The following is a 15,622-nucleotide window of genomic DNA, read 5'->3' on the forward strand; positions in this document are numbered from 1 at the left end:
TCACATGGTGGCCACAGGTGGGGGTCAGGATTCAGGGGTAAATAAAGACCATACAAGTGTCCTGCCAGCTTGCACAGGTTTATAGTTAGCAATGCAGTTCATTTTATTAGTTATAAATAAAGTACAAAAAATCCACCAAAAGTGAATCTAAGCATTTACACAATTTCTAATGTCTTTTCATTTCTTCAATGCACTATTGCTTTAATATTAATAATAAATATTTTTCTAGCTTTCTTCTATAAAATAGTCTATGTAGCAAAATGTTGCACAGCACAACAGAACAGCAGTAGGAGTACAAAAATGTGGGTGATCCTTTCACCAGCCCGGGCCATTAAAGGGGAGGATTTCTGTCTGCTTGCCCCATGTTTTACGTGTCCCTCTGATGGTGTCTTTGTGGGGTGACACCCAGCCCCTATCCCCATACAGCCCAAAAACACAGTTTAAGGGAGAAAATTTACAGAGCAGCAAGGGAAGACGCGGAAACCCAGGGTAAGGCAAAGGCAGCAAAGCAGAGCAGCACCCTGAAGGGACAAAGAGGAAGGATGAAGGTACAGTCGTGTCGTGCCTTTCAGCCCCAAAAGGCATTTGCTTCTAAAGCCTTTTGGGGTGGGGGGACACATCGAGCCCTGCTTCTGCGTTCATGCACAGCTGAGCATCTGTGCTGACCCACAGCAGTTATGGCTTAAAGCTTAAAATGTTTTCTGGGGTGCTTTAAAACCCTCCTGCATGGTTCAAGCACTGGATATTCGGGAGCCTTTTGGGAAGGGGCAGCGTGTTAGCAGCGGTGCAGTCGTGTCTGGGGATGGGGACGTGGATGCTTGGCCACTGCTGCAGGAACAAGACATCAGCCCAGGGCTGGTCCCCTGGGGATGACCCGGGAGTAACAGGGCAGGGGGGCTCCAGTACCTCTCACAGCCCTACAGCAGTTCAACAAGCCTCAAGTCAAGGTTTCTGCCCCAACAGAGGGGCCAAAAGCAAGTGGAAGGTTCACAGGAAGGTTAGTTTTGAGGGCTTCTGCTCCAGGCATGTTTTACGGTTGGATTATAGCCAAGTGTCAAGGCCTGGTGTGACAAAAGGATCCCAAATTGTCCATCCAGCCCCCATTTCCCAGCTCCGTCTGGGAGCAGTGAAGGAGCTGAGGTCCCACCACCCTCCCCTGACAGCACCACACCATGCAAAACCAGATGGAGGGGGGTCATCCCCTAAAAACTGCTGGCAGACCCTTGGTTTTGAGGTGTCCAAACCCAGGCTCCACCAGTTCCCTCCTGCATCCCCCTGGAGCTCCCAGCTGGGTGCATGCAGGGGTGGCTTGGCAGGGGACACGCAGCCAGACCAACAAGCACCAAAAAAACAACAGAACCACAGCACCTGGACTCCCCTCCGCATTTTTTTGAAACAATTTGCAGAGTCATGCACTGAATGCAGGCATTGCCCCAAGCACAGCCTTGCAGCGGGGCCCAGCAGGCGTTATTGCAGGTAACACATGCAGCAAGGGCAGGAGCATCACCACAGGCACTGGGACAGGGTGGCGGCAGGAATTGACTGAAATTTTGGTTTTTCAGGGCACTACGAACTGCCTTCAATGCTCAAGGACACGAGTGAAAGGATCACCAGAGTTTGATTATGAGTGCAAATAATATTCATATATATGTGCTAAACACAGTCACTATATTGCAGTTTTCCACTATGTCACAGCATACAGAATCAAAGGTTTGCATTTTTATGGAATGTATCCAAGGTAACAGCACCACAGTAATACAGTTTGTAATCACACACCCTGATTTTTTTCTTTTTTTTTCTTTTTTTTTTTTGACAAGATAAGCATTACCCCCACATCCCATGTTTAATTTCTTTTTAAGTACCGACGCATGCAAAGCATTCCATTCCCAGAAACAATGCAAAAATGAGGTAATAGGAGTAATAAAAAAAATTAGTATTAATTTCTAAATAAATAAATTATAATTAAAAATGCAAAAAACAACTATAAAAATAATTAAATAAGAACCCACAATATCTACAAGTTAGTCATAAATTATGATTGTTAAATATAAGGCATTTAAACTCACAAAACCCTGTAAACTATCAATGTTTTGTTCCTAGAGATTTTCTGTGTGTTTCATTTGTTTTGTTTGTTGTTGGTTTGTTTTTTTTTGTTGTTGTTGTTGTTTTTAAACTCCTCCTATCATCGCGACCCACTCGTAGAAATGATTTCAATGCAAAGAGGAACCTGACACACGGTTCTCACGCACCTCGGGATCAGTCACTCACACGAGACCACGGGAGTTTGGTGCTTTTCTTCACCAGATTTTTTTGTCTTTTTGTTACTTTTTTTTTTTTTAAATATATATCTAAAAACTGTGCTTGTTCGTTAGGCAGATAGTAATACTCTCGCATAGGCTTTAAGAAAAGGCGCGGTTCGGAAGCGCTCCTCCTTCCCTCCCCGCACAGCCAGGGTCCCTCTGCCCCGCTCCTCCCCTGCTTCGCCCCCAGCTCACACCTGGGTGCACCAGCCCGGCTGACAGTGTGCTTTACGAACAACATCTCACTTTTCTTGTCCGTGTTATTGGTAGTATTAGGATTATTTTTAATGCTGCTTGAATCTGCTGCTGCTGGAGCAAGCCCCCTATGTCCCAGTGGGTCACTCCTTGCTGCAGGAGTCCGCATCACTCCGGACATCAGGGCTGGGACTACTGTATCTCCTGTGAAACCATCTCTCACAGGTGGCAAATAAATGTCACCACAATAAATATATATCACTGTGACCCCCCCTGCACTCCTTTTTACCGACACAGGCACAGTGAGAGGGGAGAAAGTCGCCTGCTGCCCCTTGCCCCCTCCCTCACTCTCATCAGCAGGTTAGCAAAAATAAAAATACTAATCTCTGTGGGTCCTCTGAGGTCGGTGTTTTCCTGGTACAGCTCATGGGAATTCTGCAATCTCCCAGATGGTAATTTATGATCATTTCTACGTGGAGAGCATCTCTTGGCTCCAGCAGAATGGGTGCTTGGGGAGCCACAATTCAGCTCCACCACATCTGCATAATAAATATATAAAGTTCAGGATTTGTTCCCCTGGCTCCTCCGCATCTCTCTTTTCCTAGTTTCCAAAAAAAAAAAAAAAAAAAAAAGCTTTTTGGTTGTAAATGCCTATTCACCAAAGGGTTTTCAGCTGTGTCACTGCAGCTGAGGTCTTTACTTCAGGGGGAGCTTGGGTCAAAATGGCCCACTCCTTCATGGGATGTTCAGGGAAAGGTTTGACGTGGTGCTTAGGGACATGGTTTAGTGGGTGACAGTGGTGGTAGGGTGATGGTTGGACCACATGATCTTGGAGGTCTCTTCCAACCCTAATGGTTCTGTGATACTTCTATTCTAAGGACTGCCTCCTGATGTAGTTGTGTGCATTTTTATAATGGAAAGTGGTAAATTAGGTTTCATTTTAATAATCACCTTTTTCTCCATATGGATATGGAGTGAAATGCATCTGTGTATAACAATGCTCTGATACAGGGCTAAACCCAGCCCCTCCAGAAGGCAGCAAACCCTTGAGAGCTGGCATTCCCTTCCTGCACCAAAACACCCACACTGGTGTCTCATGAGCAACAATTCCTCCCATCCCTTTATCAGAGAAGGGTCTCTGCAATCCCTGCTCTGAGAGACTTGACCCCACAAAAGACCCCACAGCCTATGAACCCAAGCGGATTAAGGGAAAAAAATGGAAAAGAAAGGTTCCCACCTGTGCCGTATATCTGCTTAACCTCCCTGTGCTGTGATAAATCGCTGGGGAAGCAGTGAAGCAGGGTGACCGTGTGTGACAAAAAGGCCCTGCTCTCCTTCTCCCACCCTGCTGTGGGCTGGGAGGGGGAACAGGAGCAGGGCATCTTGTCTGCGGCTCTACCCCAGCCCAGCCACAGCGTTAGCAATATCCCCAAATCATGTGGCGTTGGGCTTTGTCCCCTTGGAGCTTCCTCTGAGCAATTATACCCCAAAGCACAGGTACAGGAGCTGGCTCCATAACCAGCATTTTGGACCAGCAAGGAGCCTGGGATGTGTCTAACCCCAGGGGGGCCATGCCACAGCGTGCTGAAGCCAACCAGCCCCTGGCTCACAGGAGAAAGCAGTATGGAAGATAGCAAGCACGGAGAGAGCACATGGCCTGCCTTAGATTTTGGCATGCCAAGCCACTTTGTTAAGATACAGAAAGCAAAGAAACAGCATCCCCATTGATATTGTGCCCCTCCAGCAAGCATCCAGCACCAGCAGATAAGCAGGAAGCTTACAGGGAAGCCTTTCCCTATTGCTTCACTCATTTTGTTCCCAATTACATTTTATTTTGTAAGCGTCTCTGAATTTGCAGCACTGTAAATGCACGGAAAGGAAGCACACGTGGCCGAGGCAAAGAGCGCAACCCTTCTGACTGTAAACAGGATTTTGCTTTTTCGCCTCTTCCCCCCAAGGGTGGGAAAGCTTGACCTCCTCATTCCCCCTCTGCAATGTATTAATCAGGCACCAAAATAAGGAATCTATGAAAAAATATTTGGTGCAAATTAGGTAACAGCAACATGTCCACCACAAGATGAGTAGGGCATCAAACACAACATTTCTTAAGCTAACATGCTCCAGCTGCCATCCATAGAAATAGCTAAAGGACCCCTATAACATGTTTCTACGTATTCGAGAGGTATATATACAATCCTCATGAAATGCAGGATTGACAGGCCAGACTACCACAACTAGTTCCTTCACGTTCAACACTAAATCTTCTGCAGCACGGGGTCTCTGAGCTCCGGGAATGCCAGCTCCCTTTCACCGGGCCCGTATCCTGCGTATGTGCAATATCTCCTACCGCTAGATATTGTACTGCCACCTCCTCCTCCTCCTCTCTAACGTGCCTGCAGACTTCTCCTCTCAATCAAATGGCTCAGAAGGCAAAAATTTTGCTGCAAGGGTTTATGGCCATACGACCTGATAAGGAAAATGGTGTGTCCAGCCAGTCCTTTCAGCTGTCCGAGCCGAGCTGTGTTTCAATGTCCACCCTGCAGATGGGGCACTTCTTGCTGGTGGCCAGCCACTGGTCCACGCACACTTGGTGGAAGAGATGCATGCAAGGTAGCCTCCTGTGGAGAGAGAAGCACCACCCGTTAGGGACCTCGTGGGTGGAGGGGGTTCAGGGGACTGAGGACATCCAGAAAGGTGCAAATGGGGCTGCTTTCATCATGGGGAAGCAGCACTGGAACACTAGCTTACCCTGGGGCAGAAGGGCAGAGATAGTGTCCTTGGCCAAAACCTCTTAGAAGATCCCACATCCTCCTGAGCTGAGCTGTTGCAGTGACCAACTACCCTGGCTGCTGCTTTTATCCTTTCAAGAGTGTCAAGTTATACGCTTGGCTTCTTGATCCTGGTGGCTCACCAGCAGTCAGTGGGTCTCCACTGCTCCTACTTATGTGTCTGGTGTGCCCCAGGCAATGTGGTTTCTTTTCATCCATATCACATTTGCCATCTCTTTGGTGACTCTCATTAGCCAGGAAGGATCCTAAACCACAAGGGCCCACAGCAAAAAAAAAAACAGAGCTCTTCACAACAGCTTAAGGCAGCTAAAGGGTGAGGAGCAGGACCAACTAGTGCAGATGCACTGCCCACCCAAAGCTCCTTCACCACTAGCTCAGCTCTTCTAATTGCTTGTCCCCATCAAGCAGAGTCTTGACCCAGCCAAGAGCCTGGGCACCCTGACAGCAGGGGTTTTGCTGTGGCCCCGGATGCTCGCTGTGACCATACAGGCTGAGATATCTCCCTTGTTCTGTTAAAAAGCAGCTACACCCCAGCCACAAGCCTCATTCCCCTGTACTTGACACACAATCTCCCTTTTATCATACTTTGATCATCTTGTAAAGGCAAGACATTGATGCCCATGAGCTCCCAATGGCTCTCTGAGGCCTGGCACCCATTATCCTAGGACATCTGGCCACCCAACACAAGGTTTTGAAGCAGGTGATCCAAACCCAGGAGATACAATGAAAAAAAAAATCAAAAATCTGGCCCTTTCAGTTGGACATTGGCATGTGCTTTCTTAAACCCTGCAAGAACAGCCCCACCAAGGCACGCCAGTGTTATTGGGATAAGCATAACTCAGATGTCACTGAGAGGCAGTGGAGCAGAGGGAAGGGTCATACCTGACATCTTCTCCATCTTCAAGCATGGACAGACAGATTGTGCATTTCTCATCAGTGTCCGACTCCTCTCCGTCCTCCTGCTCAGCTTTGCCCTCCTGCGGTCTTCTCTGCAGCAAGGTTAAAGACATAATTTGGTTGGGAACTGATTTGCTAATGCTCTGCCAGGCCTGGGTAGTGGCAGGAAGGCAAATAGTAAGAGCTTCTTCTATCAGCCAGATCCTCCAGCCTGGGGAACCCAGCCCAGCCAAAACAGCCAGCGGGGGGAGGATGCCACCAGCACGCTGCTGGGCCACACGCCTCCTCCCAGAACTGGGGGCAGTGGGGCTGATGGAAGTGCCACAGTCTCCTTTGGTGCGTGCTTCTCCTGAAGACCCCAAAATGTGTAGGGTCACCACTGCCAGCAAGAACAGAAACCACTGTGCCCCTTGTCAGCTAGGGCACTGGCTTAGACCCTTACTGCACCATGTGGCAGCTCTTAGCCTGCCAGATCCTTCCTCTCCTTTTCCCCCCACACCCATTCCAAATGACTTATTTTCTTTCTGCATCCACTGGAGATGTGGTCAGAGATAAGTGCAGCAGGAGCTGGGTCCCTTCCAACCTGGGCAATGAAACATATTTATTGTCACAGGGGATGACAAACATGACATTTCTACCCAAATGAGCAATTTTCCTGTTTTCTTTAGCACTACCCCAAAAAATTGGCATCGAGTTTTTTAAGGGCAAGAGTTCAGCTCCAATGGAGGAGATGCTCCTTGCAAAGAGAAAGGAGGGCAAGCTGCCCCCACACCATCGACAGGGAGCTGAGCTACACCACCACGTCAACCCAGCAGTCCCACAAGATGCTAAAGCACCAGTTCTGGATTTCACAGTCCATTTTTGGGAATATTTCAGTCAATGAGGCTGGTTTGCCACCCCTGAGGATTGCAACCCCCTGAAATCCTTTCTTCTGCCCGCTCCATGCACACAACCCTTGGGCAGCTGCAGGGGGGTGGCAGCCATGCCATATTTTTGGGGAGCTCACCTTCTTGTACTTGTGTGGGAAGGTGAACCTCTCGATGGTGTTCTGCACAGCGCCCCGGCTCACACTGCCCAGCCTGTCCTCCAGCTGCAGCAGCTCCTGCGGCACAAGAACAGCAGCAAAATGCCATCAGCATTGCTCACAGGAGGCAGTGGTGGAGGAGCACAGGATACCCAATATTTCAGAAACTGGGGTGGATTTTGAGCCCCGTTTGGCAGGTCAGGAGACAAAACCCTGTAGAACTGCAGCACTTCACTTACAGCCATGAAGGGAGCCAGAGTCAGCCAGAGACAGACCCAGGCACCCTGGAATAAAACATCTTTCACTAAGCCACCCAACCCCTTTTGCTGCCTGGTTATTACTCAAATGGCTGCAGGTCTCCATCCCATTCCCATCTGCGGCTGCCAAGCCATAAGGCAGCCTTATGAGTTTATGCCAGAGCTTGCATGGATTCCCAGGGCTTAAAAATTTAATAATCACAGTCCCCAAGATACGTACTTCATAGCTCTCCCGCACAGCCGACGTGTGCCTGCTTGGGTTCAGTCCCTGAAGAGCAAGTAACTGGAGCTGAGGGTAAGGGTAATTTCTGATCTCATGAACAACCTGCAGGAAGTGAGGGAGAAAAATAAAGCCACCTGTGCTAGCACAAAGAAATCCCTCGTGTGCCCTGATTTAAATTTAGCGCTACAAAAATTGAAAATGAGAGAGCAGGCTGACACCTTCCCCGATGGAAGTCTTTTAATAACCAAAAAAAAAGAAAGAGTAGATTAATAACTAGGAAAAAAAAAAAAAAAAAAAAAAAAAAAAAAAAAAGTAGATCTCCTATAAATAATAACAACATACTCACATGTCTTATAAACATGTCAAATAAACTCTTTGTTATAATTATTCCTATATCATCCATAACACTGCAGCTCCAAACTCTCAACATGGATTAGCTTAAAAAGAGATTTAATTTTCATTTTTAAATGTGTTGATTTCTCTTCACCCAACCTCTGGTATTTAAAGCTTTGCAGCAGTGTGCAGGTGTCAGGGTCGGACTGTGGGTACAAGAGAAGAGCACCCTCGTGGGATCTCTGAGGCTGCTTTAAAGATGAGTGGGGCTCTGGGTGGCTCAGCTCCAAACGCAGCTCCCTGCTAGGAGAAGGACCAGCAAATGACCCTGGTCTGCCCATCTTAATGTTATTAAGATATTTTTGTCAAATCCTAGCTCCACCTGCGCAACAGGTCACACACAAATTTAATAGGAGGCATCGAGGCTGATGCAGATGGCAAATATGTGAGGAGGGATGGTCTTGGGGGCTGGGCAAGGGGAATTGCCACCTAACTCCAGTCCTTCTGCATAAAGGGAGCCTTAGGAACCCAAAGTTCACTGCATTAATAACATTATTATTGATAATTATTGAGTCTCCCAGGCTTTGCAGACCAGCCTGTGTGTGCTCTGCAGGCAATGGACCAAATCTTTCCAGAGCAGCTGAGCTTTTCTTTCCTTTCCCTAGCCCAGAGTGCAATGATGCAACCTTATCCTTTCAGACACTCCCTCCCACGGCCGGAGATAAGTGGGATTCGCAGAAGACAGGTGATAGAAAGATAGCAGCCTTTATTTTGACTGCCTTCTGGCAGACAATGCATAAAACATTTCTCGGTAAAGGCGTTTCACTTACCATCTGTGTCGAGGATGTGCTTCTGGGGAAGTGGTGCATCCGAGGTGTGGCCAAGTAATGCTGATAGGGCTGAGGGACCGGCCGGACCTGGAACTGGGCGTGAGTCAGGCCTGCATCCACGCTGAGGTCCCTGTGGGTACGAGGAGGAGGAAGGTGGAGCTGTGGCTGTCTAGCAGCATGGTACAGGCTGTGATAAATCACGCTCACGGCAGGGGAGGGCTCTGAGCAGCCAGGGGTGCCTCAACAAGAGGTGATGCTTCTGCTTTAAAAGCCTTGGATTTGGGCAATCACCCTTCCCCCTACCAGGGCAGAATGAAGGAGCAAGGGGATGATTTTATTGCACTTAGCATTTGTGCTAGCTGGGGTCAAGAGCTGCAGGGTGTAGCCTGAAAATTGCAGAGCAGTGTTTTGAGGGCTCTGATCAATCCCCAGACTCAGTAGCTCAGCTTGGCCAGGTCCTCCCTGTGCCACCATCATTGCAGATGATCACATTTTGCCCTCATTTTGCAGGAATGCAGATAAATGCCTGAGGGCAAAGAAACAAGGGGCCATTCTGGGTGGTTGTTAGGCCCATCATCCGTGCCTGTGACCTCTCTGGAGGTCTCCCAGCCCAGGTCACAAGAAGGTTTGGAGGGGACAAGGGAGGTATTCCCTGCCTGCAAGGGAGAATGCATCAAACCTGGCCTCGGGGCACCCCAGAAATGCTGTTTGTACAAAATAATAATAACAATAATAACAATAATAATAGTAATAACAATAAAGAAAAAATAATAAAGGTTCTAAGATATTTCTGGATGATACAGCTGTAGGAAACAGCATCACACAACCAGCAGATCACCATTGGTGAAGCAGGACATCCCTGGCAGTCCCACTGCCCTGCACACAGCCTGTCCTGAGGCTCATTTTTGTGGGTTTGGGTGGTTAGTCCCTCCAGAAATCAGCCCAGTTCAACCCTGCCACTTCAAGTGACCAAGATCCCAACAAACACTGCAGCTCTGCCCAGTCCACAACTGCAAACCCCATCCCAGCCTGCACGGATGGGATGGGAGGAGACCTAGCACAGCACCTATCCATAATCCATCTATCTGTAACCCAATTAGCTGGTCCCTTGTCTCTCCCCGAGCCACCGAGTCTCTCAGCAAACAAGTGCTCCGAATGTCATTCACTTTATCGTAATTACAAAAGCCAGCGCTCTGATAGCTATTGTCTTCGCATTTGTCAAAGCAAAACTAATTAGAGCACAGGGGTTGCTCCTCGTTCCAGCCTGAAGTTCTCCTTCTCTCCGCGGAGGACAGCAGCAGCGAGTGCCACGGCTTGTTAGGAGCAACCCAGACGTGTCCTGGAGCAGCTGTGAAACAGCAGCAGTGTGCCCAGCGGCAGTTAATGGACAGGAGGGGACAGTAAATTTTATTCTGTGATTCTAAATGCAAAAATCTCTTACCCAGCATGGTCTGCATACCAGGTAATAACTGCAGTGCTTTCATGCCCCCTAATAATTCCCCCCACATCAAATTGGAGCAAAGAGGGGGTCTGTCTTTGCTGGCTGTGTGCTGGCCGTGTGCTAGCCATATCCTGGACAGACAAAGCCTGGCAGAGGATAAGACACAGCAGGAGACAGGCAGGAACAGAGCCAGGGTGGGAATCCACAGGACTGGGCATTTACCAACTCCCATGTCACATTTTTGGAGATCTATCCTGCTGCTTGAGATGGTTCCCAGGTGGATGAAAGGCTCAACTGGAAATTATCAGATATTGGGTTCATCGCAGCCCTGCCTCTGGCCTGATGTACGACTCCAGCCATCTCCTCTCTGCCTGCTGATATTCCCTGCCTGCAGACAGATGTGATAACCCGCAGAGCGCCTTGAGACCAGGGGCTGAAGGGATTTCCTTAAGACAAATGGGCATCATTAACTTGCACAAGTAATTGCAACAGCAGCACTGCTGAACTGCTGTGCAGTGTTACATCTGGATCCTAAAAGCCCAGCACTGAAGCTCCTAAAGTGATGCTTGCCGAATGCAGAACACTGCATGTAACAGTGTTTTTACAGGGTTTGGGGCACCAAACCCTGTAAAGCATCCAGAGCACGTTAGCTAAAGAAAACCCAAACTAACCATCACCTTCTGCCTTGTGCTACAGGTACTGCATCATCAGGTTAAGAGGTGAGGTTCAAGAGCTGCAATGCGTACAGTCCGTGGGCTGCCAACAACTAAAAACTGAGGGATAAGGGCAAGAAAACAGGCTGAATGGTCATCAATAAATGCCTATGCAGAATGGAGCTCAGGGGGAGTTTATTCCTCCTCCAGCAGAAGATTTTAACCAAGGCTAGGCTGTCTGAGATGACCCATGACCCTCCAGCCCCAGCTTCCAGCCCTACTTCCCACCTCGCTGCCCTTGCCTTTGAGCAAGCACTGTCACAGCTCACGTGGTGATAACACATCAGAGGGAAGTTTTTATATCCATCACTGGGCAAAACTGTACATGTGCCCCGAGGGGAAGTGAGTCACCCCAATATGTGTACACTGTATGTGATTTCTGGCGTGCCCACTCCTTAGGTTTTGTAAGGCAACGCAGCAACACAGAGGGAGAAGGAGAGGGGAGGAGGAGGGGAAGATTAAATGATGCTTTATCGGATCCTTCTAATGATTATAATTAAGCGATATGCACAGAAAGAGAAGCAGAAAGAGTGGTTCTACCCAGATGGAGCATGAAACGCTTTGCAGCCTGATCTGAACAATGTCACATCGGCCAAATTCACCTCATGGCAATACCAGTAATGGGAACACCTGAGAAGAAAATGACAGAAGGATCTGGCCATATTTTAGGTTGTATATTATTCCCCCAGAGGAGGAAGAAAAACTGTGTTAAAAGAACTCTCCATTTGCAGAGCAAACCACTCAGATGTTAGGAAATGCCATAATTAAGATTTCCTGTGCCATTTTATTTTGGTCCCCTTGTGCATACACACTACGATTGTCTCTAATTACATGTTCACATGCTATTTTTTCCTTTCAACGCACAGAATGGGCTTTGCTCAGCTAACAAGGAGCTACTCAGAAATATGTTTTTATTCTCCTTTTCTTCCGAGTAGGGCCCTGTGCCTTATTAAATGTGCAGGAGCTCAAAACTTGCTCTGAAAACAGAGCAATCGATGCTTTGCTCAGCTTTTCCAAGGCATCAGACAATGTGATGGGAGAACGATTAACAGCTACTAATTCGTTCACCCCACCCTTCGGGGCAGGACAGGGCTGTGCCCACTAATTTAGGCTCTGGAAGAGTTATGGACACTGTTTTTGAGTGCCTGGTGGACAGCAGAGGGTCTCATTCAGAGAGAGATATTGGTCTAGATGAAACAGACCATGGAAGGTGCTGCCCTGGAGGCTGCAGCATGACAAGCCCCTGAGGAAGATTATGGTTTAGATGCATTCTGCATCCATGTATGGAGAGGTTTGGGCAATATCAATGCCTTGATGTTATCGTAGACATGCATAAATGCTTTAGCATGGACTTGTGGCTCTCAGGGATGAGTTTCCCCATTGCACACTCCCCACTTTATTTCTGTTCTACTGAACCACCAGCTCTCATGGAAGCACAAGCCATGAAGGCATTTGCAAACCACATGGGACTTTTTAAGTGCCTCGTTCAACACACTGGGGAGATGAGGAAGACTTACCAGTCCGTGCCTTCAGCTAAATACCTGGGCTGGGGCCCCATGGGCTGTGGAGTTTGCAGTTGGTGGCTGAAGTCAAAGCTGGGGTGCAGGCGGTGGGGCTGAACGGACATGCGCTCCTGAGCCCGCCTACGGGAGGAAGAGACCAGAAGCGAGTTAACAATGGGTGGGCACAAGCCCAAGTCAACAAAAAATGGGAAAACCCAAAGATTTGGGATCGCTATCATGCATCCAAGTCAGAAGAACCCAGACAGGTGTCAAGGATGATGGGAAGAGGAACCCAGAGCTATGGCATTTGCTCTTGGTCACCACTGACATGATGCAGACCTCCACTTGCACCCCCTGAATCATCCTCATGTGCTCAGTTTACATGAGCTGTTATTTGGTGGCAACAAGGAAAAAAAATAAAGAGGAGACTAAACTTCTTCCTTAGCACCTTTGTGTCTCTCTCACTATTTTCTTTTTCTCCACAGTCAGCCCCATAAACAACAGACAGGACAAAGCATCTTCCCGGTACGTGTGTTATCCATCATCATGAGGAAGCGGCAGGTTGTCTTGTCTCCCCATGCAGTCCATAAACTCCCAGGGAACCTCATTCATAACAGGATCACTCAGGAGTAACTGACAGCAGAATTTATTCTTGCTGGCCTTTGCCAACATTTCTGTGGGTGATGGAAGTGCCAGCCTGGGACCCAGCTTCTTCTGCTCCAGCTACCCTTGCGAGCAGGGAGAGGTAAGTAGTAGGAAATACAGTGAGGTTTTTCTAGGGAATCAAGTTTCTTCCTGTGATTTTTATCCATTTGAACTACTCTCCGCTCAGGGGAAGAGCATGTGCTGCTTGGTCACTGTCTGTGCATGGAGAGATGCGAGGCGGCTGCACAAGCAGGCTCTGCATTACAGACCAAGACCCCACACTCTCTGCTGAGTCCCCACTCACCAACGGAGCTATCACAAAGATAATCCACAGGAAAACACTGGACAAACACATAAGAAAACTGCACAATGAAGAGGCTTCATCTTTAGGGCACCCCCATATTCCCATTACCAGGACCTCGTGCCCCATACCCAAGGGTTTCTGGCAGCCTCCTGTGAAGCAGCTGTGCTGGATGCCTTCAGGAGCAGGCTACAGGGCTGGGTGAGAGGCTCCTACCCTCTCCCACACCACAGTCCCTCTTCTCTGACAACCTGTTTGCATATGTAACACTGCCAGCAGGTAGTGGAGCAGTTTCTATGTGAAACTGTGCTCTGTAGTTTTGTTTGAATTCGGCTTATGACTAAGGGATAAACACTTGTATCATCAGTGCCTCAGCCTCGCACATATTTGCTACCCAATTATTAACTAATCGTTAAATCCACCTGAAATCCAGCTTATGCAAAACAAAAGCTGGATGAGAAGAATCCGCAATTTGCAGACAGAAAGGATACAGAAAGAAAGCATTTTCCGTCTGTAGCATGCTTTCCAAACGAAGTATTATCACAAAGACTCATCCTTTGGTTCCCAGCGCACGGGTACAGCCCACAAGCAGCTTCCATATGCTTCCAAAAAAAGCACGCTGCTCCTACACATTATCCAAACCCCTCTCCCCACAAACACTGACAGGATGAGGCTGGGCACCCATTCCCACCTCTGCTGAGCTGCAGTAATTCTCTCTGCAGTCCTCAGCCCCGTCTGAATTTAGGCTGTTTTTCCTGATTGAATGTGCTGTAGATCAATGATTTTGTTCTGTCTCACTTCACAGAGGCGGATCACAGCTGGGAAGCACACCTAGGTCCAGACGAGTGAGCTCTGCACGTGCAAAACCTTGTGAGCCACGTGGATCTCATCTTCTACTTGGTTTTGAGGCAGCAGCTCATGTATGCAGTCTGCCTCTCTCTGGGATGCAGGACAGGTTCACTGCCACCCTGGGGTGTTATGCTGTGAGTCCCCTACAAGTGGTGGCACTAGGTGGCCTTGGGACGTGCTAGGTGAGCATGGCATGGATCCCCACAGGAAGGGTTCACCCCCTAGTGCATCCTGGCCTGCAGCCTCCTGGAGGATACGTTTGGGGAAAACACAGGCAAACTTTGGAAGACAACCTAATGTTATCAGCAAGTTTTGACAGGACTTTCCAGAAGCTGCTTGGCAAAGTTGAGCCTAACAGCTTCCCAGCATCCCAGATGTGGGATGCCCCATCCCTGGAGGTGCTCAAGACCAGGCTGGACGGGGTTTTGGGCAACCTGGTCTGGTGAGAGGTGTCCCTCCCCATGGCAGGAGGTTGGATGGACAATCTTTAGAGGTCCCTTCCAACCCAACACTATCCAACCCAACTCAACCCAGCTCAACCCAATCCAACCCAACCCAACCCAACCTAACTCAACCTAACCCTAACCAACCCAACTCAACCCAACCCTACCCAACCCAACTCAACCCAACTCAACCCTACCCAACCCTACGCAACCCAACTCAACCCAACCCAACCCAACCCAACCCAACCCAACCCCTTCTGTTCCTGTGACTCCTTCAGACCACACCTTACCTGGGATGGGGCATGAGCCGGCGGTGCTGGGCCTCGAGGAGCTGCTGCTGGAGGAGGTATTGCTGGTGTAGCGCCTGAGGTAGGAAGGAGGGTCCGGCCACGTCTTGGAAGGGCAGGGCTGGCACTGGCGCCAGGGACTGGTGCAGGGGGCCGCTGTGCTGGTGCGCGGGGGCCATGTGGGGGGTCAGCCCCGGCTGGGGCTGCACTGCGTGAGGCAGGGCGAAGTCGGCCGAGAGCTGAGGCTGGGGACCCAGGTGGAAGTGCCGGCAGGAGGTAGCATGGGGATGCTGAGACCTTTGAAAAGGAGCACCTGGAAGAGAAGAGCACAGCCGTCACCGGGGCCGGCAGTGGCCGAGGCACCCAGTTGCAGATCCAGAGGAATTTTTATGCAGGCAGCTGTTTGTTTGCCTCCCCTGCCAAAAGGCAGAGGAAAAGGGCAGGTCAGCTAATGTCGATTGCACAGGGGAAAAAAAATGTTGATTTTGACTAATAGGTTTTTTTTCCTCCAAAAAACATTGGAACCAAAATATGGGTTTGGGTTTAAAGTAGTCTTTTGGCTCTGAACTGAAGTGCATGCTGATGGAAAATTT

General features: G+C 49.0%; 1 protein-coding gene across 1 annotated transcript in view; it reads right to left on the reverse strand.

Annotated features, from left to right (window-relative positions):
* Nucleotides 1–78: 78 nt before the first annotated feature.
* The window catches only part of ARK2C (arkadia (RNF111) C-terminal like ring finger ubiquitin ligase 2C), a 42,444-nt gene continuing 26,900 nt past the window's right edge, over nt 79–15,622 (reverse strand). The window contains exons 2-8 of the mRNA XM_084503646.1: nt 15,033–15,342; nt 12,520–12,645; nt 8,849–8,978; nt 7,683–7,787; nt 7,188–7,283; nt 6,167–6,273; nt 79–5,113 (exon numbers count right to left, since the gene is read on the reverse strand). Of these exons, the coding sequence (XP_084359772.1) occupies nt 4,996–5,113; nt 6,167–6,273; nt 7,188–7,283; nt 7,683–7,787; nt 8,849–8,978; nt 12,520–12,645; nt 15,033–15,342 (992 nt within the window). The 3' untranslated portion in view covers nt 79–4,995. The remainder of the gene's footprint in view (nt 5,114–6,166; nt 6,274–7,187; nt 7,284–7,682; nt 7,788–8,848; nt 8,979–12,519; nt 12,646–15,032; nt 15,343–15,622) is intronic.

Source organism: Aythya ferina, assembly GCF_964211825.1.
Source record: "Aythya ferina genome assembly, chromosome: Z".
Classification (NCBI taxonomy): Eukaryota; Metazoa; Chordata; class Aves; order Anseriformes; family Anatidae; genus Aythya; species Aythya ferina.